Source organism: Zootoca vivipara, chromosome 3, assembly GCF_963506605.1.
Source record: "Zootoca vivipara chromosome 3, rZooViv1.1, whole genome shotgun sequence".
Classification (NCBI taxonomy): domain Eukaryota; kingdom Metazoa; phylum Chordata; class Lepidosauria; order Squamata; family Lacertidae; genus Zootoca; species Zootoca vivipara.
In genome coordinates, this window is record NC_083278.1 from 114,897,956 (window position 1) to 114,923,216 (window position 25,261).

The following is a 25,261-nucleotide window of genomic DNA, read 5'->3' on the forward strand; positions in this document are numbered from 1 at the left end:
AGCTCTCACTGTCAGAAAGTTCTTCCTCTTGTGAAAGTCTATTGGCAGTTGCAGTGAAGAGACTCGAAATCTCTCTCCTGGCTGCTTTTAGGTTTCGACTTCCGTTTTTCTTTTCTTTTTAAAGTTTTTATTGAATTACAAAAATATGTGCAATGTCTCTCGTGACATCTTTACAAATCAGTTTCATTTGTCGAGACACCGGGAAGAAAAGGGGGAAAGGTAGATGGGGTGGGAGGGTGGGGTCAGGTGACAATATTTCTATTTTGCTTAGTGTATGTGGGTTTTTTGTTTTGTCAGCGTCGCTTGTGTAGATTCTCCACAATCTGTATGTTCCTTCCCAATTATGCTTCTTAAGCAATGACCACTTCAGCCTTTATAATGTGTTGCGCAGCACCGCAATCTCTGAGCAGTGCGAGATTCCAGGGGTTCCAGATGTTTACGAGAGTTTTGTTTCCTTGGAAGGAGGGACCGCAGAGACTGTGGCATCTTTAGGATGCAATGTATTGTTTATCCACACTTGACATAGGTACCGTAACTTCCTTTCTCGTTCGAAGACCCCATACTTAGGGGCCATAAGTAATAGTCCTTGCCTGGCTTTAGCAATGGGGTTGCTTTTAAATTGTTTTTTTTTAATTAAAGATTTTCTGGGGTTACAAAAGAACACAGATTGTCTCTATTTTCAGATTGTAAAGTCCTTTCTACAGATCAGTTATATTTGATGTGAGACTTTTGATGTTGTATACAATATAAGGTTTGGGGAGAAGGGGGGGGATCTTCTATTATTTTAACCCTTGCTGGATCCAGGAATTAGAAGGCACTCTGGCATCATGCAGCCCAACACACACAGACACAAACTCTCTCAACACTAGAAAAAGCTTATAGCATTGTAGAGCTGGAAGGTACCCAAGCGGTCATCTAGTCAAAAGCCCCCTGCCACAGGAAGGTTGGCCTTCCACCAAAGGTCTTTTAGTAATCCCTGTGGCTCCTTGCTGCATGCTTCAAATGTACAAAGCAAAGCAGAGACTCTCCACTTTAAAGACAAGCTGTCGTTTCCACTTTTTTGGTCAACGTGTTGTGGTTGCTAACACAACCACAACCCATGCCCAGGAGAGGAAGCTTGTGGGGCAAACACAGGAATTGGCTTTTTGTTCGGTCAAAGCAATTTGGTCCATCTGGCTAAGAGTTGCCCACACTGACTGGCAGCGGGTTTCAGAGGAGGGGTTTCCCCCCAGCTCACCTGGGGTTTTCCGCATGTGAAGCAGATGCTCTATGCTCTATCACAGAACTTACAGGTAAAACTCGGAAAATTAGAATATCGTCAAAAAGTGCATTTATTTCAATAATGCAACTTATTTTTTATTTTAATTTTCACAAATGCTTTCTTTCGGAAATTCCACAGTAATAAAACAAATAGTTACAATAATACAAAAATAAACATTGCTATTACATTTCATTTACAACTGACCCGCCTAACGACAAATACAATTACAACGAATAAAGGCTTGACATATCTTGCTTTGCATGTCATGCATCTAAATTGCGTTACTGAAATAAATGCACTTTTCGACGATATCCTAATTTTCCGAGTTTGACCTGTAAGAGGTAGGGTTAGGAAGCTGGAAATAGGTATGTGTTTATTGTGGAATTTACTAGATGGCTGTGTGTGAATAGCAGCATCCCCTAGCACCGCAACATTTTGTTGCAGGTGCAGCTCAGCCTGGATATGATACAGATGCAGGTGCCCTGTGTGACGGAAAAGTTTAACAGTGAGTTGGATTTTGCTGGGAGGGTTCGTTCTGACAGGTGGTGGAGCTGAGGAGAGCAGAGAACTCTCAGCAGATGATCTAAGGTTCTGAATTGCAGAACCCTGTTAAAATAGAAAAGGCACAGTCGCACACAGTGCTTACAGGAAAAAGGGTCCTCGGAGGGAATACTCTCGACAGGAAAAGGCAGCAGTGATTCCGAGGTCAAGGAGGATTTGGGGGGTCTGTAAGGAAACAGACCCCCAAATCCTAAATTCCTTAAGGGTGTGTGGATAAGTCTGATCTATGGAAGATGTGTAAAAGGAAGTAACGTTAAGCCTGAATAGCATACAGCCTATATAACTTGAAACAGTATACAGTCATACCTTGGGTTAAGTACGCTTCAGGTTGAGTACTTTCAATTTAAGTACTCCGCGGACCAGTCTGGAACGGATTAATCCACTTTCCATTACATTCAATGAGAAAGTTTGCTTCACTTTAGGTTAAGTACGGACTTCCAGAACCAATTAAATATTTAACTTGAGGTACCTGAGAGTGGTGCATGCTCTATCGATCGCTTGGACTACTGCAATGTGCTCTACGTGGGACTACCTTTGAAGGTGACCCGGAAACTACAACTAATCCAGAATGCGGCAGCTAGACTGGCGACTGGGAGCGGCCGCCGAGACCACATAACACCTTGAAAGATCTACATTGGCTCCCAGTACGTTTCCGAGCACAATTCAAAGTGTTGGTGCTGACCTTTAAAGCCCTAAACGGCCTCGGTCCTGTATACCTGAAGGAGTGCCTCCACCCCCATCATTCTGCCTGGACACTGAGGTCCAGTGCTGAGGGCCTTCTGGCGGTTCCCTCGCTGTGAGAAGCAAAGTTGCAGGGAACCAGGAAGAGAGCCTTCTCGGTAGTGGCTCCCGCTCTGTGGAATGCCCTCCCACCAGATGTCAGAGAAAAACAACTACAGTACCAGACTTTTAGAAGATATCTGAAGGCAGCCCTGTTTAGGGAAGCTTTTAATGTTTAATAGATTTTTGTATTTTAATATCCTTCTGGAAGCTGCCCAGAGTGGCTGGGGAAACCCAGCCAGATGGGCAGGGTATATATTAATTATTTATTATTATTATTATTATTATTAATTATTATTATTATAATATACCACTGTACAATTTAATAAAAAGCAACGCACTGCACTGTGACTAACCTCACTGTTTGTTACATTTCTGTGGAAGAAGAACCAAAACTCCTCGTTTACATCTGTTATAATAAAGTTTGTTTGCAGCCTGTTTCCCCAAAAGAAAAACCCATTGTCGCTCATTCATTCTCCATTGGGGATTTAACCTGAGGGAAAGGAAAACAAGAGGGCTGTGGCACAGTAGTGCCAGGGAGAGTGCAGTTCTGCCATTGCACCCGGTTGGAAAAGTTCAGTGTTTGCCTGATTCAGCAATCTTTGCGCAGACAAGACAGTCAACAAACTCTTTACTCCGAAGGTTAAATTTCTTGGCCTCCCCCCTGCCCTTCCCGGGAGATATAATACAGCCTGAGCTGTAAGGCGTCCAAAGGGCAACCGCCACCCCACTCCCTGATGTCATCAAGTGACACTGGCTCTTGCAAGATCTACATGGCAACTTGTTTTCCCCTTACAAAACTCTCTGGAGTTCTACACCATTCAAAAATATATATAGGATATTTGGCAAACTAATCAGAGCTCCCTTAAGGGAAGCTGCAGCCGTCCCAAGTTTTGTCAAAAACCAAAGATAGAGAGGATCCACATTGTGCAGAAAATCAATTTCTGGAAGAGCGGCCAAGGGAGCTTGACAAACTGATATTTTCTTTTGGAAAGTGGCTCCAGTGGATTACACCACCGCCCCCCGGAAAACACATGCACACAAACACAGCCATTAAGTATAAAATGGATCACAGCCAGGATAGATATGGTTCAGAGTACTGAAAGAGGGCTTCCTCTAGAGTAGGCCTGGGGTACCTGTGACCGGCCAATGCTGCTGGCTTACAAGTGGCCATGTTGGCAGGGGTAGATAGGAGCTGGGAGTCTGCAGCTAGGCCACAGGTTTGCCATGTCTACTCTGGAGCAGCCTTCCCTAGCCTGATGCGTTCCAGATGTTGTGAATGGCAACATCTCCAGTGCCAGCCAGGGCAGCTGCAATCCGAAACCTCTGGCATGGACCAGGCTAAGGAAGGCAGGAGCAGGAAGGGAAGATGCAAAGCAGAAGTGCTCAAACTGTATGGTTGCGGAATAACCAAGAATATCTATACCTGGTGTTGCTTTTTTAAATATAAAAAAATTGAGGCTGTTTTGACCAGATGTACTGAACAGAAAAACAGCCCCTGGCCTAGGAACGATGATGCATTCTACTGATTGACCCCAAGATATTTTCATTAAAGGGCCCCACCTCGGCAGCCTGGCCTCAGACCTTTTTGAGAACACACACAATAGACTTTCTTCTCCAAATAAGAGGTGATTGAGAAAGACTGGTTTAAAGCATTCTCTAACTTGGTCTCCCAGATGTTGTTGGACTACCGCTCCCATCATCCATGACTGCTGCCTCTGCTGGCTATGGATCATGGGAGCTGTAGTCCAACAACGCCTGGGAACCTCGAGCATCTTAGAACAAAGCCAGTCACAGGATCAAAAGCGAGTGAGCCTGCTTCTCAAATGCTGACCCTCAAACTCACAGGCTTTTGCACCAACCAGAAGCAAAGAACTTGACTGTCAGTTGTGTGCATTTTGCAATCCACGTTCCACATCAAAGAATCCCGTAAAAACAGAATCCCTCTGTGAAAACAAGGCTGCCACCCACCAATATGTGTTGCGTTACTACCACAAAATCCTTTAGCTTAGCTTCTTACAATACAGAAATCTAACCTTTAAGGTTTGCCAGAGGGGTCTGTGGTGGGAGAAAAGTGTCAACCTTCTGCTATTACTAATTATTATTAATTTATTCAATTTATACACTGCCCTATACCCGGAGGTCTCAGGGCAGTTCACAAACATAGAATCATAGAGTTGGAAGAGACCACAAGGGCCATCCAGTCCAACCCCCTGCCAAGCAGGAAACACCATCAAAGCATTCCTGACAGATGGCTGTTAAGCCTCTGCTTAAAGACCACAACATATAAAATCAAACCAAAAATAACAACCCAATAAAAAAACCTGAAAGAACTACATTCTAAAAGGGTGTTGGATGTCAATAAGATCAACCAAAGGTCTGGTAAAAAAGGAACCTTTTTGCCTGGCACCTAAAGGTGTATAATGAAGGCGTCAGGCGAACTTCCCTGGGGAGAGCATTCCATAGACTGGGAGTCACTGCAGAGAAGGCCTGTTCTAAAATAAGCCAGGGGAAATCCTTGGTAAATATTAGAACTTGCTACGATTTCTAAATAAGCCCGACTCAAGATAACCATACCATGGACTCTTGCATTGCTTTGGTCGCTGAATTTGAACAACTTGAATAAAAGCGGAAGAAAAAGAGAGCAGGAGGCTTCATCACAGCATTTTTTCCCCCTTTTTACTGTCAAAATTCACAAGCAACAAAGAGGCACCTTCAAACACTCTAGTTAAAAAACACTCTAGGTCAAAAACACAAAAAAGGACGCAGATCCAAACAGGTCTGCAGGAAAGAAGTGGAAGAAAAAAATATATTAAGACAGACTCCATTGACAGACTTGCCTGTAACCAGTTCATCCAAAAGAGGAAGAAAAAAATTAAGAGGTCTGGAAACTGCAATTTGTTAGATGCTTCAAAGCTAGCAAGTAATTGCTTTCTAGGTGAAATCTTCTGGCTCCAACTTTAGCTTGCAAGATTCCAAGCCCTCCTTCAACAGTCCTGGGACATCGATGAGTTCTCCCGTTCCCAAAGGGCAAGGAAATAATTACAGCAGCATATTCCCTCCCGCTGTGAAGGGCATGGCATCCTTGGAAGTCTGCTCTCAGTTCTCGCCTGTATGGACGTATTCCTCTGTGGCTTTCGACACGGTGCTCAGGTACTGCCAGCTCAACGCAGCTAAGAGCATCACGCAGGACAGGTATATGGGAGAGTAATGGGTCCGGGAGACCAGGGCTCTGCTGGGTAGGCTAAGGGATTGGACAGAGGCAATGATCTGTTGTATCTTGCTGGAGGAGGGATCTGTACTTGGGATCTTCTGCTGGATCTGCGGGAGAGAAGAACCAGCTTTCATTAAGAGGCAGCATTTGTCCAAACAGCTCTCCTGTTATTTATTATTACCAGCAACACACCAGAAGCGAAGTGGCCGCGTTTTATTGCCTTAATATACCAGAAGCAAAGTAGCCTCCTCCTATTGCAGCAACAAACTAGTAGCAAATTTGCCTCAAAACAAATAAAGCAGGCAACCCCCAAGTTTGTCTGCCCTTAATTTCCATCCCCACCAGTAAGTCAACTGACTGAGGTTTGCCAATCTCAAGTTTTTAACCACACTAAGCAACTTTTAGAAGACGTGAGGTCTTTGTTTGCCCTGCGGATGTTTGTTTAAGTTGGGTTCAGTTTTGTAACTTACCTTGAAATGTTGCTTATATTTTATTCTGTATGTTGGCATAAGGCGCTTTGAGCATGGTTCTACCATGGAAAAGAGGCGCAGAAATAAAACCTACAGCAATCATGAACTCACCTCTTCCACATACTGGTACATGATGGCTTTAACAGCCTGCATGTTCGTCGCATCCATCATCAGAGTGACGGTTTGTCCCTTCCGAATCTTCACCACTCCCCGGAAGACTTGCTGGTTGTTGTAGCAGGCAGCCAACGTGGCGATGGCCATCACCTGGGGACCAGGAGTGGAAGGGGGAGAAGAAGAGAAGTCACAAAAACAATCTTGTTTGATTCTGGGCACCACAGTTCAAGAAGGATACTGACAAACTGGAACGTGTCCAGAGGAGGGCAACCAAAATGGTCAAAGGCCTGGAAACGATGCCTTATGAGGAACGGCTTAGGGAGCTGGGTATGTTTAGCCTGGAGAAGAGAAGGTTAAGGGGTGATATGATAGCCATGTTCAAATATATGAAAGGATGTCATATGGAGGAGGGAGAAAGATTGTTTTCTGCTGCTCCAGAGAAGCGGACACGGAGCAATGGATTCAAACTACAAGAAAGAAGATTCCACCTAAACATTAGGAAGAACTTCCTGACAGTAAGAGCTGTTCGGCAGTGGAATTTGCTACCAAGGAGTGTGGTGGAGTCTCCTTCTTTGGAGGTCTTTAAGCAGAGGCTCGACAGGCATATGTCAAGAATGCTTTGATGGTGTTTCCTGCTTGGCAGGGGGTTGGACTGGATGACCCTTGTGGTCTCTTCCAACTCTATGATTCTATGGGCTATCAAAAGTCATTAGATACACGTTCTCTTGACTTCCATTCATCCCCATGTGTTATCTGAACTTCATGTGATATTTTTGGCATTTCGGTTTGTTATTGTTTTGTTTGTTTTGTTTTGTTTTTGTTTGGTTTTGTAAAATGTATGCATTGTTCTAAGCTTTTTATATATATATAAAAAGGTCATTAGATACAAATAAATCCAGAGCAATGTACAGCATTCCGCAAAGGAAAGCTTACTAGCACTTCCCGGCAAGCCAGGTGATTTACAAAGCTCTGAACAACTTAGGTCCAGGGTACCGCAGGGACTTCTTGAATCCTTGCATCCAGGGTGGACAAAAATCAATGTCTCTTTGAAAAAAAATATGTTTTTGTTTTTTTAAGTCAGATTTTTAAAGATTTAAATCAGATTTTTAAAATAAAATGCTTTTGGAGGAAAAATCCTTCTAAAGGTAAAGGTACCCCTGACCATTAGGTCCAGTCGTGACCGACTCTGGGGTTGCGGCGCTCATCTTGTGTTATTGGCCGAGGGAGCCGGCGTACAGCTTCCGGGTCATGTGGCCAGCATGACAAAACCGCTTCTGGTGAACCAGAGCAGCACACGGAAAAGCCATTTACCTTCCCGCTTGGAGCGGTCCCTATTTATCTACTTGCACTTTGACGTGCTTTCGAACTGCTAGGTTGGCAGGAGCTGGGACCGAGCGACGGGAGCTCACCCCGTCGCAGGGATTCGAATCAGTTTTCTATTTAAGTTACATTATAGTCCAAAAAGTATTCATCAGGAAATAAGGATTTGTGTAAGTTTTTCATGTGTGCTAAAACTCAGTCTATGTGGGTTTTTTAAAAAAAAGTTTAACCACATCAGTTAACAAACATGGATACATATGCTATAATGTTGTTGTTTTAGTGAAATAAATTGTTTAAATTGTTATTAAGGAAATGATTATTTTTCTCCTTCCAATAAAGTACAGTGCTACCTCTACTTACGGACGCGATCCGTTCCAGGGGTGCCGTTGGCACCCCGAAAAGTCTGTAAGTAGAGCACCGCTTCTGCACGTGACACAATAGAGTGCTCCTGCGCATGAGTGAAGCGGTAAACCCGGAAGTAAACACTTCCTGATTTGCCGCGTTCGTAACTTGAAAAAACGCAACGTGAAGCAAACGCACCTCGAGGTATGACTGTACAGCAGAAAAGCTGCCCTAATCTAAACAGTTAACTTATTAAACCTCACAATAATTTCATAACTATTGGTCTATGTATAATAGTATAACCAAATTAGTAATATTTGATATAACTGTGAAGAACTACTCTGAAAATTGATTATTCCAAAAATAAAACCTTCATCTGGTTTGCAGATATTAAGATTATACCAGCAAGAATGTCTTTCTGTAAAAAAAAAAAAGATTTAAATCAAGTCTTACCGACTAGTGATTTAAATCAATTTGATTTAAATCAAATCCACCCTGCTTGCATCCCAGCTCTTATCACTGAGATCATCTGCAGGAGCGTCGCTGGCCGTTCCCCAAGTCGGTGAGGCTTGTTTGGCAACAATGTGTCATCAGCCAAGTCCTGCGGAATATTGCGCCAACAGAGATTCAGTGGGCGCCTTTTGTGTCAAGCTTTTAAATGCCAGCTGAAAACTTTTCTATACCGCCCGGCCTATGCAGGCAGTTAAGAATACACTCTTCCACAACGGTTAACTGATAATAGAATCAGACAATTGTAGAGCTAGAAGGAACCCAAGGGTCATCTAATCCAACCCCCTGCAGGAATCTCAGCTAAAGCATCCATGACAGATGGCCATCCAATCTGTGCTTAAAAACCTCCAGGGAAGGAGAGTCCACAACCTCCCGAAGATGATCATTCCACCATCAAACAGCTCTTACTGTCAGAAAGTTCTTGCTGGTGTTTAGTCAGATATCTGTTTTTAACTTTGCTGTGGTTTTTATGTGTGATTTTTTTCCTGTAAACCACTTTAAGTGATACATCAGGATTAAGATATTTTTATAAATAAATAAAACCCCAGAACTCTGTGCAAAGTACTGATTTAACATCTCCTCCTCTTTAGAAAGTAACTTTTCCAAAGAAACTTAAAAAAAAGGCACAGAACGAAAACCTTTTTAAAAACTTTGAAAAAACAAACCACAAATCATCTGTGGACTCAGCCTTATTTACCAGCTTGTTGCAGGGATGGGAGGAGAGAGTTATACAGGAAGGGTACCAAAGTCTCATCTCTTCTCCCTGCTCAGACTCTCCCCAAATAGCTGAAATTTCACCACCAATGTACACTTGCAAGCTTTCCCCCGTTTCTGGACAATGCAAGAATCAATAACTTGTGTTTCTTTGATATATGGAAGCAAACTTAAGGCCAGGGTTCTCAAGACGCAACCCTCCCAACTCCAGACAATTCGTTTGTTTTTTATTGCAAGCTCCCGGCCTGCGATGGAATTGTCATGTAGCATTTATTCCAGCCCTCCACGATCTCAGGGTAGGCTGGCTGCAATCTGGTCCAGGCAGAAAGGCCACATTCTCCAGTTCCCCGCTGTCATCTTAACAGGCAGTGCCGGATTTAAATATAAGCTAAACAAGCTATAGCTTAGGGCCCCACTCTCTTGGGGGCCCCAAAAAAATTAAAGAAAAAAAACCCTGCATGTATATATCCAAAATATAAGGCCATGGGTAGGCAAACTAAGGCCTGGGGGCCAGATCCGCCCCAATCGCCTTCTAAATCCGGCCCGTGGACGGTCCGGGAATCAGCGTGTTTTTGCATGAGTAGAAAGCGTCCTTTTATTTAAAATGCATCTCTGGGTAATTTGTGGGGCATAGGAATTCGTTCTTCTTTTTCTTTTCTTTTCAAAATATAGTCCGGCCCCCCACAAGGTCTGAGGGACAGTGGACCAGCCCCCTACTGAAAATGTTTGCTGATCCCTGTATAAGATAAAAAACAAATAAAACAAAACCTACATACAGCAACAATGTTTTGTGTTGTGTAAGCTCCTATGACAGGGGTCCCCAGACTTACCCGGGTTTGGGCTGGTGCCTGCCGCGCCAATCGCACGGAGGGTGGGGGTGTGCCCGTGCGCATGCGCACACACACTTACTGGCGCAGTGGCGCGCTTCCAGGTCGGAAAAATCGCCGAAAATCGTTTGTGCGCATGCGTATGGGCCTCCCCCCCCCCGACAGTGCACCAGAAATGACCTCTCTGGGGTCGTCGCGGGCCGGATTGGGAGGCCAATTGGGCCGCATCTGGTCCACGGGCCGTAGTTTGAGGACCCCTGTCCTATGATGTAAGTCATGGGCCCTGCCTGCTAGCCTGCTCCCTAAAATATCACTGGTATGCTCCTTTCTATATAGGGTCCCTACATTCTGCATGGGCAGGTTGCATGGCAACATGTGCAAATGGCTTTAGATACCTACTAGGTCCATAAATGACCATATAGCAGATATGCAACACAAAAAATAGGACAGCTGGACATATAAAGGGCCCCATTACCTTCAGTAGCTTAGGGCCTCATCACACCTAAATCCGGCCCTGATAACAGGAGAAGGGAAACAGAAGAGCACCTTCGAAGCGGGAGACAGCTTTGCACGCGCCCCTACCCACCTGCGGAATAGCGCAGAAGTTGAAGACGCTCTGGTTCTTCAGGCGGGACAAATATGTCAAGACGTCAGGAACATGGTGCAAGGCATTGGCAATGAGCTCATTCATGCACTGAACGGCCTTGTCAATGTTCTCCGGCTTGGCCAGGTCAGACAGCTTCTTCACGTACTTGCTCCAAACCTGGGAGACATCGAGAAGTCATCAGTCATACAACTGGAAGGGACCCCCAACGGTCATCTAGTCTGACTCCCATCGATGCAGGATGTGAACTGAGAGTGGCTATGCAGCCCTGCACTGAGAATTTCCTCTTCCCACTAGCTTTTTGTTTTTAAGCTTGTGTGGTGTCTGTTTGTTTGTTACTTTGATTTTATTCTAATTTTGTTAAATGATTAGTTTTTATCCTACTCGATACATTTTGTCCCCATTTATTATATATTTATTTTGTAAAAATCCACACATCACTTTCTTTGTTTTTTTAAAAACACAAACAAACCTCAAAGACAACAAAGCAATACAATTATTGGTTAAAACAAACAAACAAAACCCAGCCGAAACAAACTATTTAAAACGCTTGGGGGGGGGTGGAATTAAATAAATTCAGCAATATATTAGAAGCAGATCAAAATACCCAGCAATATCCTACATATCTAGGTAGGCCTGCCTAAGCAAAAGTGTTTTAGCAGGTGACAAGGTGACAGAGCACAGCTGCCTGCCTGGTGTCAAAAGGAAGGGAGTTCCGAAGTGTAGCTGCTGCCCCAGTTTCTTTAAAATCTCCCCAAGCTCTCCCACCTGCATTTTCATCAGCAGAGATTTTTTGCAAGCTGCTTCGTGGGCACAGTTCCTTGTGGGGAGGAGGCTTATTATAAATATTTATTACTTTTATTTATTTATTAAATTTCTGTACTGCCCGTCACCCGAAGGGAAGTTTTTAATGACTGTTTTTATTATTATTTTCAGATATGTTTCAAACTGCCCAGAGTGGCTGGGAAAACCCAGCCAGATGGGCAGGGTATAAAAATTATTTATTTATGTTATATTATTATTATTATTATTATTATTATATAAAAACCACAAAAATACATACCATAGTATCATAGCCCTTTTTAGGGAAGTTTTCAATATTTTGATGATGTTGCTTTTTTATTATTGTTATTGGTGTTCTGTTGGGAAACCCAGGCAGGGTATAAATAAATAAACGTGGGGCTACCTTTGAAGGTGACCCAGAAACGGCAATTAATCCAGAATGCGGCAGCTAGACTGGTGACTGGGAGCGGCCGCCAAGACCACATAACATCGGTCCTAAGAGATCTACATTGGCTCCCAGTACGTTTCCAAGCACAATTCAAAGTGTTGGTGCTGACCTTTAAAGCCCTAAACAGCCTCGGTCCTATATACCTGAAGGAGCGTCTCCACCCGCGTTGCTCAGCCCGGACACTGAGATCCAGCGCCAAGGGCCTTCTGGCAGTTCCCTCACTACGAGAAGCCAAGTTACAGGGAACCAGACAGAGGGCCTTCTCGGTAGTGGCACCCACCCTGTGGAACGCCCTCCCATCGGATGTCAAGGAGATAAACAACTACCTGACATTTAGAAAACACCTAAAGGCAGCCCTTTTTAGGGAAGTTTTTAATCTGTGATATTTCAATGTATTTTGGTATTTGTTGGAAGCCGCCCAGAGTGGCCGAGGAAACCCTGCCAGATGGGCGGGGTATAAATAAATAAATAAAATAATAAATTATATATCATCATCATCATCATCATCATCAAATAAAGACAATACCCTGCCACACACATAAGATTTTAAAAGGTCATAGGTTGTTTAATTAGGCAAAGGCCTGGGAGATGAGGAATGCTTTTGCCTGGCATCTAAAGATATGCCAGGTGCATCTCTCCACAAGTGGGGAGCCACCGCAGAAAAGGCCCATTTCTCGTGTTCCATCAAAACAGGTGGTCTCCATCCCTGGACCAAATGTCACAGCTTCCCCTCTCCTCTTGTCGCCCCTTGCTTTACCTCTTTGGGCCAAAACTCCCGGCCTTCGAGCTCGTCCTCCAAGTAGTCCCGGATGATGTTGACTTTCTGCAGGAAAACCCCCAGGGAGTTGGCCAGCTCCGTGTCCTGCCCGATGATGGGGTCTTCCAGCTTCGATGCAGCAAAGAGCTGGGAGAGACCAATGCCCACCAGGCCAGCGACGTAATGGCAATACTAGAGAGAGGTTTTTTAAAATAAAATAAATCCAAGCTATAGCAGGGGTTTTTGTTTGTTTTTTAAATCTACTTATTAAAAGAGCTGCAGGACTTAAGGGTTTCTATCTCCCTCCTTTGTCTGGCAAATGGGAAAGGAGGGTTTGCATAAGCACAAACATGGCTGCTAGTTGTGCACATCAATGGAAAAAAAGCATTACAGCGTAAATCTCAAACAATTTATTAAATCAATGCACATTTCAAAAGTCATTACATCAAGAACAGTCACACCTTGGTTCTCGAACGGCTTATTCGGCGAACAAATCGGCTCCTGGACGCCGAATTTGTTCCGGTTTGCAAACGTTTTTCAGAAGCCGAATGTCCGACACAGCTTCCGCTTGAGGGCAGGAAGCTCCTGCGGCTAATTGGAAACTGCGCCTTGGTTTTCGAACAGTTTTGGGAGTCAAATGGACTTCCGGAACGGGTTACATTTGAGAACCAAGGTTCCACTGTATAATGAAACTAGCTAGCCAGAAGCAAAAAGCTCAGGAAAAAAAAGTTTTGAAGAGAGATTTGACAATACAGAGTGAAGGGGCAGCCCACATACGTTATAGAAGATGACTCCGAGTACACAGAGAAGAAATTGGAAATGGATGTCGCAATAAAGAATAAGAAACACCCCGAGGAGCAAGGGGTGCACAATTTTGCCCGCCAACTGCTAAACCTACGGAGGACATCCCACACTGCAAGTTGAATCCAGCTTGGCACGTTTCCTGAACGCAAAGGTTTTCAGCCCCACGTAGATTCCCCGGGGACCCCTTCCCAATTCTGCTCACCTGGTCCCACTCCTCCTCAGAATCCACCTTCTTCTCCAAGAATTCAGCCATCCCCAGACCCATTTTGTGGCAGCTGTCGGCAATCACATCCCGGTACACCTTTGCCAGGTTGCGGAACTCCAAGGAGATCTAAGGCGATAATCCCAAGTGACAGGAGGAAACGAAATGAGCCAATTCAAAACAAGGGTAAGGATGAAGTTTCTGCATTCAAGGGAAACGGAACTATACTCCTCTTTCTAGGGCCAAAGTGTAACCAGTTTGACAAAGGGTAACCAGTTTGACAGTAGGCACAGGTCTACTCAGAAGTCAAGTCCTACCCAGTTCAGTATTTGACTACAACTGTCATCACTCACTAGGACTGATGGGAACTGGAGTCTATAATATCTAGGGCCACAGTCTCCCTCGCCCCTTGGTTCAGGACCAGATTATTGTCCAGCCACAGCTTTAAGGGTGCATTTGATGTCATAACTTTTTCAAGACACCAATCGTCAAATCCTGCCTTCGCACTTATAGGGAACCAGCAGCCTTGTCTCTGACATTGCTCAGAAATTCTAAAATAAACCAAAATGTCACTGCGGTTTTGAAAGCAGTGGTTAAAATCAGGTCAGTTGTGAAAGATCCAGCTCGCCATCTTGATGGGACCCAACTAGAAGAATGGCAAACCAAGCCGATGGACTATGCCAAAATGGCAAAATTGACTGGAAAACTCAGGAATCAAGAGGATAAAAACTTTACAAAAGAATGGGGGGGAATTATAAGCTATTTAAAAGACTACTGCAAGTAGATGGAAACACTGGAAGGATTTTGATTTCACTTGTAGTGCAACAATCACCATGGAAAATATGGATTGATATAATAAGAGTATGGAAGAAGATGCAGTTTTAATTGATTAAAATGGGACTTCAGGGAAGGGGGAAGAAGTCCTGCGATTCGGAGGAATCTCTGTATATGGTTATGTTTTTGAATTTTTTTTCTAATTTCACATTGTAAAATCAAATAAAAATGATTTTTTAAAAAACAAAATTTGCACATCTCAAAATGGTACCCAACTGCATCCAAACACACGACAAAAACCTGCTCTTCATTCTCAGGAACTGTCATGCAAAAATTTAGTTACCCTGTTTCTCATATTTTAAGACATACCCATAAAATAAGCCATAGCAGGATTTTTAAGCATTCAAGGAATATAAGCCATACCCCGAAAATAAGACATAGTGATAGGCGCAGCAGCAATGCCGGCCGCGGCAGGAGGAGGAGGAAAAAAATAAGACATCCCTTGAAAATAAGCCATAGTGTGTTTTTTTGAGGAAAAAATAAATATAAGATGTGTCTTATAATATGAGAAACACGGTATTTCTCAAGAGGCGTCCAAATACTTAACGATCAGGTGAGCAACTTCCTAGAACGTACAGTAGTTAGACCAGTCTAAGATCTGTGTTTATCCCTTGAAGACCGAAGCATCCTTGGAGGCAGTTAATTGAATTTGGGGGTTAAACTGTTGTTTTTCTCTCCCCCCCCCCAACCACCTTCAAAGTGCTGCTAAACCCCCTTGAGAAGAGATGGCTCAGAAAGAGACCATCATACAACCAATGTCCTATCTGCTGCCAGCAAGCGCCCATTTTGCAGATACCAAGAGCCATAGCAAACTGGCCATGTCAGGATTTGCACGGCAAACTTAAAAAGACCGCACGAACGCGAGACTGACTGGCCAAATTGCTCACCGTCGGGAAGTCTTCCAAAACTTGCTTGTCCTTCTCGTTGCTGTCCATGTATTTCCAGTCCGGCTGATACAGGTAGGAGTGGAAGTTGTGGAGCATGGGGACCTTGGTTTCCACGTTGATCGTCATGTCGTCCTCGATCGTGTCCATGGCTCGGAGCACCAGGTAGAAGATGCACACGGCATGACTGAGGATGAGGAGGAAAGAGGTCTGAGCTGAAGGACTCTCCTAGCACAGAGGGTGGAGCACCCACCTTACAAGCAGGTGGCTTCCCAGCTTCGATCCCTGGCATCTCCAGAAAAGGCTGGGAAAGTCCTGCTTGAAACCTGGGAGAGCTAATAGAATAATAAAATTGGAAGTGACCCTAAGGGTCATCTAGTCCAACCCCCTGCTGCCAGTCAATGTGGGCAGAACTGAGTTGGATGGACTGGTGGTCTGACTCAGTAAAGGGCAGCTTCCTATGTCTCCATAGGCCCTAAAGAGGAGAGATGATGTTATTTAGGGCTGCCTCTGAGGCGGCTTGGTAGCCATCCTTCCACCCCCAAACAGAATGCTCTACTCTGACCGGCAGCAGCTCTCTCCTACCACCTGGCCCTTTCTACCTGGAGATCCTGGGGATGGAACCTGGCTTCTTCTGCACACAAAACAGGTGCCCGGACAATGGAGCGAGGTCCCTTCTCCCCAAAGCATGTGCTACCAAGATGTTACTCCTCCCCACAAACCAAGCTCCAGATTAGCCTCCTGGTGCAACTCAAGAGTGCCAGCATCAACCTTGCAGAACCTAAGGAGAGCTGCATCAGCCCAGGGGCCCATCTAGTCTGGGCATCCTGTCCTCACCTTGGCCAGCCACGGGAAGCCCGACAACAGGATCCAAGAGACTATCATGGCTGCAGCTTGCCACCCATTTGCAGTTTCCACAACTGGAATTCTGCATCAGACAGCCTCTGACTGTGGAGGCAGTGCACAGGGCTGGGTGATATCTGGGTTACAACATCATGATCTAGAACCAGCTAAACATCATAATATACTGATAAATCACCATGTCTGAAATAAGGATGGAGCTATGTAGAGGCGTTGGCTGGCTTCACGGTTTGCCCTGTATTGTGACTTTTGCCGGGACCTGCTCTTGCGATTCGCTACCGCCCTGCAGGAGGCAGGGGAGAGCTGTGAGCTGGCAGAGAAAACAGAGGCTGCAGGAACCGAGAGAAGCATTGGATGGCTTCATGGTTTTCCCCACAGGGTGATTTTTGCACACACACATCATTATTCGCAATACAGTGGTAGCTTGGTTCTCAAACTTAATCCGTTCCGGGAGTCCGACTCCCGAAACTGTTGGAAAACGAAAGTGCAGCTTCCGATTGGTTGCAGGAGCTTCCTGCACTCAAGAGGAAGCTGCGCCGGACGTGCGACTTCTGTAAAACGCTTGCAAACCGGAACACTTACCTCCGGGTTTGCAGCGTTCGGGAGCCGATTTGTTCGGGAGGCAAGCCGTTCGAGTACCAAGCTGTTCAAGTACCAAGGTACCACTGTGTATTGCCAGGTCAATAACTGATATCACGATATGTGCTTTGAACAGGTTTGGGACAATATCTTATCTTATTTAACTTTCCAAAATTCAGTCCAGTTCTTTGCTATTATGATTACAGATCAGCCCCCCTTTCCTGGATGAGAGACTTCATTTTGATATATCTAACTGCACCAGCTTCTTAAATGGGCAGCAAGACTGGGTCACCCTCTACAGTCTGGCTGAAGCAATTTGCAGAAAACCTCCTGCATTTTTTTACCCCATGCAGACACACACACACCCCACTATGTATAGGGAACGGAGTCATTGCCTGCACTTCGCCTTTCATTCTTTCTCAGAGGCGGCTGAATTAAAGTTAATTGCTCTGGAGCAAACCCACGTTTACCCATAAAACAGGGCGGAGGAGGCCTGCTTGCGGTGATGCAAAGGGCAGCTCAGAGAATATCTTACTTGGTAAACTGTGAAAGACAGGCCCAGTGCAACTAACAGCAAACGTTCAAAATTCAAATAGACAAAATGCAGAGCATGTCAGTGAATTCCAAGAGGTCCAAAGCCAATAATTTAACAGAATAAATTCAATATTTACAGCAACAAAAAAGCAATCTAGATTTCAGTAGGGGCTAGACTGCATGCACCTGGTTCCCATATCCTTACCCCAGAGGAGACTGGCACTGCATCAGCAAAAGACAAATGTGAGAACAGGATGCTGGACTAGGTGAGCCGTTGGCTTATTGAGCAGGCTGTTCGTACGCTCTTAAAAAAAGTTGATGCTGGAAGTCTGAGAATTGCACCAGGAGGCTTAGCCAGATGCAGTTCCTTCCTGGACTTGTGTTTTCACTGCCTCCTAATAAATGGACCTCAGGTCTTTTTAAGTTGATGGAAGTTGCCAAACCACGATGTTCTCTTGATTTCACAAGCCAACCCAAAACTTTGTTTGGGGGAGGAGCTGTCTGGTCAGCAAGCAGAGCACATGCTCTAGGACCTCCCACCATGCTAAGGGCATTCCTGTTTGGCTTGCAGAAGGACCCAGGCACAACACCCACCATCTCCTGGGGAGAGCCATTGCTGCTCCGAGCTGACAGCCTTGGGCAGTCCATGGAGGAAACAGCCCAACCAGGCGGAGGCTGCCTTACACAGAACCACAGAGCTGGAACGAACCCCTAAGGGCCATCTAGTCCAACCCCCTGCAACGCAGGAACTGCAATGACAAAACCTCTACTTAAACATTTAATAAAAAATAAAAACCTCTGTCCGTTTTATACATTTCCAAGTGTCTCTGGATTTACAGAAACAGTCCCTGTTTCAGATTTGATCCCAGAATGTCCCGGTTTTCCTTAGCATGTCCCTATTTTCATCAGAGAAATGTTGGAGGGTATTACAAGCCAGCCTTTCTGAACCTTGTGCCCCCGGAAGCGTTTGGGACTCTCAGCTCCCCAGCCAGCATGTTCAGCACCTGGGGGCTGATGGGAGTTGTAGTCTAGCAAGAGGTCGCCAGATTGCAGGAAAACCATTCCACGCTTTGCAGCGCTGAAACTTCCAGGCTCCAGCCCCGCAGGCGGTGCCAAGCGAAGCACAGGAGCACAGCTTATTCTTTCGCGATCAGTCGAAGCGTACTGCCTGGCACAGGACTTCGATTCGGATTTCACTCCTCCCCGCCCACCACCCTCCTCCAGGGGGAGGGGAAACAACCACTTAACTTGCAACCAAAACAAAACCCGTGGGCGCGCACCGTTAACCCTTTCCTTGCCAGACCAACGCAGTTAACCCTTTCCAAGCCTATCCTTAACCAGCGTGCAAACTTGCCCGCCCCTCACTCCGTGCGCCCCGCACCCGCCCTGGGAACTCACCGCAGCTCCCCGTCGAGGGCTTGGATGACGGCGGCGAAGCTCCGGCTGGTCTGGTTCAAATACTGGTAGCAGCGGCGGAGGCTGTCGCTGAGAGAGTCCTGCAACAAGAGCACAGAGGGCGGCGGCGCGCTCAGGAAACGGGTCCCCCGGGAAGCCAGCGGCGGCGGAGCCTGGGGCTGCTGGAGGCGGTGCGGGCCGGACGCCGAGCGCACCCGTCCCCCGGCCCAGCAGCAGCTGCTGCAGCCGCCGCCGCCCGGCCCCGATCCTCCTGCTGTTCCTCCAGCACGGGACGGGGAACGGGCCAAGGTGCGCTGGAAAAGGGAGGCTGCGGCTTTGGAGGGGCCGCTGGCCATGGAGAGGGAACGAGGGGCGCGCCCGGGCTCACGGCTCAGCAGCGCGGCCCCCGCCTGGCCCCGTGCCATGGGCGCGGGGGAAAGGATCCGGGGCGCGCGCAGCCAGAGGGGAAGCGGACACACCCACCGCCCCTTCCCTCGGCGGGGAGGGAAGGCAGCCGAGGCCGGCCCGCCTCCTTCTCTCCCCGAGTCGAGTCGCGCCGCGCCGCGCCTGGCCGCCTTAACCCCTGGCGCTCCCTGCAGGCTTTTTGCAAAATCGCCCTGGGCGAACAAACTCCAGCTTTTCCTTTCCTCCTTCTCTCTCTTCATTCAAGGGGAATGAGATTCCCCCACCCCACCCCACGAAAGCGCAGCGGGATCCACAGCGCGATCCTGGGCGTTTTTAAATTGCCATCTCATTTCTCGCTGCATTCCTTTTCCGCAATAGCCGGAGGTTCCTCTCCTGCTCCCAGCGTTATTCTGGCAACACACCCCTGCGAGGTGGGTCAGGCTCCGAGTGACGGGAGGCGCGGGGCGGACTTGAACCCGGATCTCACGCGGTCAGGGTCCTAATCCGACGCCTTAACCACTAAACAGCACTTGGCTTTACTGAACGGCACGGCTTTTATTATTTCGATTGTTACTTGCTAAACTTCTATACTGCCCTTCCTCTGAGGATCAGGGGCCAGTTTTCAATATTTTAAAAAAACACAAAAATACATAACGATCTTCCCCCACACCCCTGCCCAATTTAAAACGTCCTAGTTTGCTTAATTAGCCAAAGGCCTGGGAGGAGAAGTATGGTTTTACCTGGTGCATTAGGTATATATTGGTGTATGTGGCTAATAACAAAAACAGCCTTATAAAACTTAAACTGAATATCGCCTTTTATCCAAATAGTAGCCTGGCTTAGTTGTTATGTGCAGAAATAATTTAATAACATTAAAAAAACCAAAACCATTTGTGTCTTTACTGAGAAGCAAGTCCCTCTGAGCTTCCTGGCACTTAATGTCCTGGGGCTTAAGTCCCCTGCTGGCTTTTCCTACTTGCCAAGTTAGCGCCAGAGCTGTTCAGCTATGCTCTCTTCAGAGTCAACATGCCTACTGTTGCACTTTAGATGTTGGCGTCTCATGAACCCAGTGTTGGGGGGACTCGGGGAGGAAATCTGTGATTTGGGCCTTCAACTCCCATCAGTGTGCGTGCACACACAAATACACACACCACCAGCAGTGATCAGGGATGACGAGAGAGGTAGCCAAACAAATACCTAGTGGAGAGGATTCAGTAGGACTGGCATCTGCACCCTGGGGGCGTTCCCGGGCTCCATTGCCTCTCCCCATATGAACTGCCCTGGACCCTGCAATCATCATCTGAACCCCTTTTCTTTGTGTGCCTCCTCCATGAGATCTGGAGGGTGGCAACACAAGAATGGGCCTTTTCTGTGGTGGCTCCCCGCTTGTGGGATGCTCTCCTCAGGGAAGTTCACCCAGCACCTTCATTGCATATCTTTAGGTGCCAGGGGAAAACATTCCTCTTCTCCCAAGCCTTTGGCTAATTAAACCATCTACGGCCTTTAAAGAGGGGAGGGGGCTGTTATTATTTGTTACTATTTTTGTATTTTTATGTTCTAAACCACCCAGTGATCCTCAGATGAAGGAAGCTCCCTTACCAACTGTCTGGCAGCAGTGGCTGGGTCCAGAAGGTCACACTAACAGAGTTTTAAATTTCCTACAAGATCCCAGAGTACCCGATGTGGCGTCACCTTGGAGCACTGTGGGAAAAGGACATGATGGTGGCTCCTCGGTCTCAGCTGCTCTCACAAGGATGCATAGACTGGCAAGTTGCCAGGGAACCCTGCAGACACAGAGCCAGCCCTGGGACTCAGCCAGACCTTGGCAGGCTAACTTTTCATTTTCGTGGAATCAGAAAGAATTAGCAGCAGGAGGGAACCCTGGGAGACCAGGGTTCAAATAGCCACTCAGCCATGGAGCTCACTGCGTGACCTTGGGCCAGTCACTGCCTCTCAGCCTAACCTACATTGCAGGGTTGTTGTGGAGATTAAATGGGGAAGGGGAGAACCGCATTAAGCTCCTTGGAGGAAAAAAGCTTCAGTAAAAATGCAAGAAATAAGTGCAGCAGATAGATAATAAATAAAGATGACCACGAAGATTTTACTTAATTGCCTTTCATTTTCAAAGATTTCTTGGAGAATTTGGGGCAATGTGGAAAAGCAATGAGGCGAGGGAGTTGTGCAGGAAAGGTTGGATCCCACCTCAGTGCACCTGGCATCCAAAGTACCCCCCAACCAGCTGCTTCTACAAGAAGAAATTTGTATCAAGTGCTCCAAAACAGCAGTTCCAGCATAGTGCGATTTGGCCCAAGATCCTGCTGGAGATATTTGGTGGAGGGAAAGGGCTTTTCGCTTTAAAGAAGAGAGAAAGGAAGAAAACAGAACAAAACCATATGTCCAGAGGACAGGCAAGTTCACTGCACATATAAAGTCATCATAACAAAATATAATTGATACCTTTCATAAAATCTGACAGGCAGCAATTCATAATTAAGGTGTAAGAGTGCTTTGTCATATCATGAGCCAATAGTGATGGTCCAATTTAAGACCTGTCTGACACTGTAATTTCACAATATAGAATTTTATTTGATTGCTATAAACTAATATTTTTTTCCAATTATTTCTTGTCTGTCTTTGTTCTTGCCTCTCCTGCTCCAAATCCTGCATGTCTGACATTAGATTGTGGACTTTGGGAAACAGTATGAATCCATTGTCTCTGGCTAAACGGCTGCAATTAATAGACTAATGTATTTTGATGTGTGTTGGAAGCTGCCCAGAGTGGCGGGGGAGACCCGGCCAGATGGGCGGGGTATAAATATTATTATTATTATTATTATTATTATTATTATTAAAGACATGTATTAAATATGTCTGAAAATAATTTACAAATTTCAGAGCCTCTCCAGCCCGCCCGCCCCCTTCTGAAACCATGATTTCTTCTCTCACTTCCTTGTCAAGGTAGAAGAATGGAACAGGGAAAAACAGAAGGGAAAAGAGAAAATAAGACATACACCCCATACAACAACTCCTCATCTCCATCTTTTTCTATTCCCCATCTACTTTATCTATTAGAAATGTTTTTATTCAGCTTTTCTGCCTGAACGTGAGCGATTCAAGGAGAGTCACAACCAATCCAATAAAAAAGCATGCCAAGCAGATGTTTTCGCCACTGAGCTACAGCCCTTACCAAACGATGTTTGGGCAGCACCACTAAATAGAACTTCAATTTTCAGAGGCAGAGTATCACTTAATACGCCAGTTGCTGGGGGATGGGGGAAACGTGGGAATGCAATTTCCTTAATGCCTTGATGGTGGGCTTCATGGAAGTGTCTGTCTGTCCGCTATGAGGTCCTTTGGCCCTATGAGGTCCTCTGGCCACTGGGAGCAACAAGATGCTAAACCACCAGAGACTGGCAGCTGCCCTCCAGAGCTTCAGACAGGGGAACATTTCCAGTCCTGCTTAAGAGACAGTGAGCATCGACCCTGGAACCTTCAGGCACACTAACCACCGAGCTAAGGGCCTTCTTAGCCAGTGATGACAAAACAGTACATTAAAGCAAGCAAATGAAAAACCAGGGAACGAGACAACCCATTCTTTCCCCACCCATTCAACACAGTGCACTGTCGCTCCCTCACCTGGTCCATCTTGGGCAGCACCGTCTTGTAGCCTCCCATCTTAAACCTCACCAGGTTGTAGAGCTCCTCTGGGTGGCCCAGCCATTTCTTGAACAGCTCCATCAGCTTCCAGTCTCACCTGTCAATTTGTGGGTTTGCAGAGCGATGAGATTTAATGAGGACCTGCCCTGCCCAGCCTTCTCCCCAAATCCCTATTTTTTTCTCTCTACCCTGCGGAACCCGATTTCCTTTTCTATTTTAATTTTTCTTTCCTCTCCCACTCCCAATTTCTTACTCCTCCTCCTCCTCCACCTGGCTCCATTCACCTACTCTCACCTTTTCTTTCCTTTTAACCCACTCTTCTTCCCACCCACCTGACTTCCCATTCCCATTCCCTCCCTCTCCCTCCCTCCCTATCATCCTGCTCTGTTGCTCTTTCCCAGCTGCCTTAATTCTCCCCTTCTTAATTCCTGCTTTACCTTACTTGGAGGTTTCTAGTCCCTATGAGGTCTTCCCCTCCCCTCCCTCCATACGATCCCACTGTTTCCCTCCTTCCCACCCACCCTATCTGCTGCCTTAATTCACCCCTTCTATATCCCCCAGCCCACCTTTACCATCTCACTGGAGGGTTTCTAGTCCCTATTAGGTCCTCCCCAGCCCCTTCCTACTTCCTTCATATGATCCTGGTCTGGTTTCCTCCTCCCCGCCTGCTTTAAATCACCCCCTCTCTGTCCCCCTACCCTTGCCCTCATTGGAGGGTTTCTAGTCCCTATGTGGTCCCACCTACCTACCTACCTACCTGTGACCCCACCCTTTCCCTCCTTCCCACTCACCCCCGCCTTATTTCACTCCATCTGCCCACCCTTACCCTTTCCTTGGGAGGGTTTCTAGTCCCTATGAGGTCCTCTCCTTTGAGCCCGGTCTGTGTTCTTCTTCCTCCTCCTGCCCAGCTGCTTTCACTCGCCCCTTCTTCTTCCGCCCTCCCTGGAAGGTTTCTAGTCCCTATGAGTCGCCGGCGCCTCCTCTGCCGAGATGCCCGGACAGCATCTCCTCCGCCCCCCTCCCCTCCTGTGCCCTCAACGGCCGTCCCCTAGCAGCAGCCAATCCGCGGGCGCCGCACCCGGCTCGGAGGGCGGATAGGCAGCCCGGAGGCCGCGCGGCGCTGGCGCCAGGGCCGCGTCGCCCAATGAGGCCGTCGCGGGGGCTGGCGTGACGGCCGCTCGGCGCCTCCGGATTGGCTCGGAGGCGGCATGGGTGAAAATGGGGCGGGGCGGGGCTCCGCAAGCAGCCGGGTTCCTTAAAGGGGCCGCGCGCACGCCCGCTCTTGCGCCGCCGCCGCCGCCGCCTCTTCCTCCTCCTCCCATCACCCTTCCTTGCAAAGGTTGCGTGCGACCCCCAGGCACACACACACAAACACAAAGACAATGGTGCAATATATCTAGAGGCGATGGTACAATGGGAAACGTGACGTGTGTTCACAAACAGCCAGGAATATTTGTCTTATCTGCAATCTAAATCTCGCCCCCGTTTCGTGGGTACCTGATAATTAAGCTGGCTGCGCTACTGCATATGCGACATTGCAATGATCACCATTGTGAAAGGGGGATTATATAATGTGCAATGCTGAGAGGATGCAATGTTATAGGGTGGCACATGTTTTACGTCCAGGGGACGTAAACTCCACCCTGCATATAATTGATAACATGAAGTTCCAGACTTGACCTGGTTCTTGGGGGTAAAAGCGTCAATGGTTTTTTAGCAGGTGTCAGGAAGTTTACTTTTTGAAATATGGCAACCCTAGGGGCTGTCCCCTTCAAATATTTGATTGGAGGCCCCTAGGAGTTGGCTCCTATCTGGATGGCCTTGCAGCAGATTCCCTGGTGGCCCCCTGTAATGCGGAGCTAACCAGGACTATCAGCTGCCTGGGTCCAAAGTCCTCCCTGTTCGCATGGAGCCCAGATGGCCCCCTGATTTCCCCGGCCGGAGCTGAGGGTGATGAAACAATTGCTGAGATGGCTGGAGTGCTGGAGGCGAAAAACTCGCTCTGAAGCAGACAGAACACGGGTTAGAGCTCAACATGGAGCCTGCCAAGTGGTGACAGTGACTGTGAAGAGGACTTTCTTTGTCCACTCTATTGCATCTGCAGAAAACAGTCCCAGGAGACTCTTTCAGATGGTTCATAGTCTTAGCAGAACCACCTTTGCCATCGGGATCTGGGGAGGACCCCAAGATCTCCTGCAATGATTTTGCAAAGTTTATTTGCAGATAAAGTGGCTCAGATTCGGAAAGAGGTAGACTCCACCATGGGCCACGGCCGGAGAGTGCTGGAGTTCTGCCTAGTCAAGTTGCATGGGATCAATTCCAACCTGTTACCTCCGAGGATGTGGACAGGCTGCTTGGACGAGTGAAACCAACCGCCTGTCTCCTTGATCCTTGCCCATCC

The 25,261-nt window shown here is 46.9% G+C and overlaps 1 protein-coding gene across 5 annotated transcripts; it reads right to left on the minus strand.

Moving 5' to 3' along the window:
• Positions 1 to 5,259: 5,259 nt before the first annotated feature.
• On the minus strand, positions 5,260 to 23,877 carry FDFT1 (farnesyl-diphosphate farnesyltransferase 1). 5 transcript variants are annotated; one of them, XM_035110888.2, is made up of 9 exons: positions 23,687 to 23,877; positions 22,840 to 22,957; positions 18,802 to 18,899; positions 15,433 to 15,616; positions 13,712 to 13,840; positions 12,706 to 12,897; positions 10,700 to 10,876; positions 6,398 to 6,550; positions 5,260 to 5,923 (listed from the first exon to the last, which is right to left on the minus strand). In XM_035110888.2, the coding sequence occupies exons 2-9, from the start codon at positions 22,939 to 22,941 to the stop codon at positions 5,702 to 5,704; spliced, it is 1,257 nt and encodes a 418-aa protein (XP_034966779.1). In that variant the 5' UTR covers positions 22,942 to 22,957; positions 23,687 to 23,877; the 3' UTR covers positions 5,260 to 5,701. The 5 variants fall into 5 exon arrangements, with proteins under 5 accessions (XP_034966779.1, XP_060129136.1, XP_060129134.1 ...); XM_060273153.1 differs by having other exon boundaries at positions 23,783 to 23,794; XM_060273151.1 differs by lacking the exon at positions 23,687 to 23,877 and adding an exon at positions 23,433 to 23,496.
• Between the last annotated feature and the right edge of the window lie 1,384 nt (positions 23,878 to 25,261).

Bases quoted from the DNA above. Each gene is read 5' to 3' on its own strand.
- FDFT1 (XM_035110886.2), bottom strand. From the start codon at position 19,223: ATGGCACGGGGCCAGGCGGGGGCCGCGCTGCTGAGCCGTGAGCCCGGG. The intron at 12,898-13,711 runs GTGAGCAGAATT...ACCTCTCTCTAG, and splicing joins CTGAGGAGGAGTGGGACCAG to TATTGCCATTACGTCGCTGG. The intron at 5,924-6,397 runs GTGAGTTCATGA...TCTCTCCCGCAG, and splicing joins TGTACCAGTATGTGGAAGAG to ATCCAGCAGAAGATCCCAAG.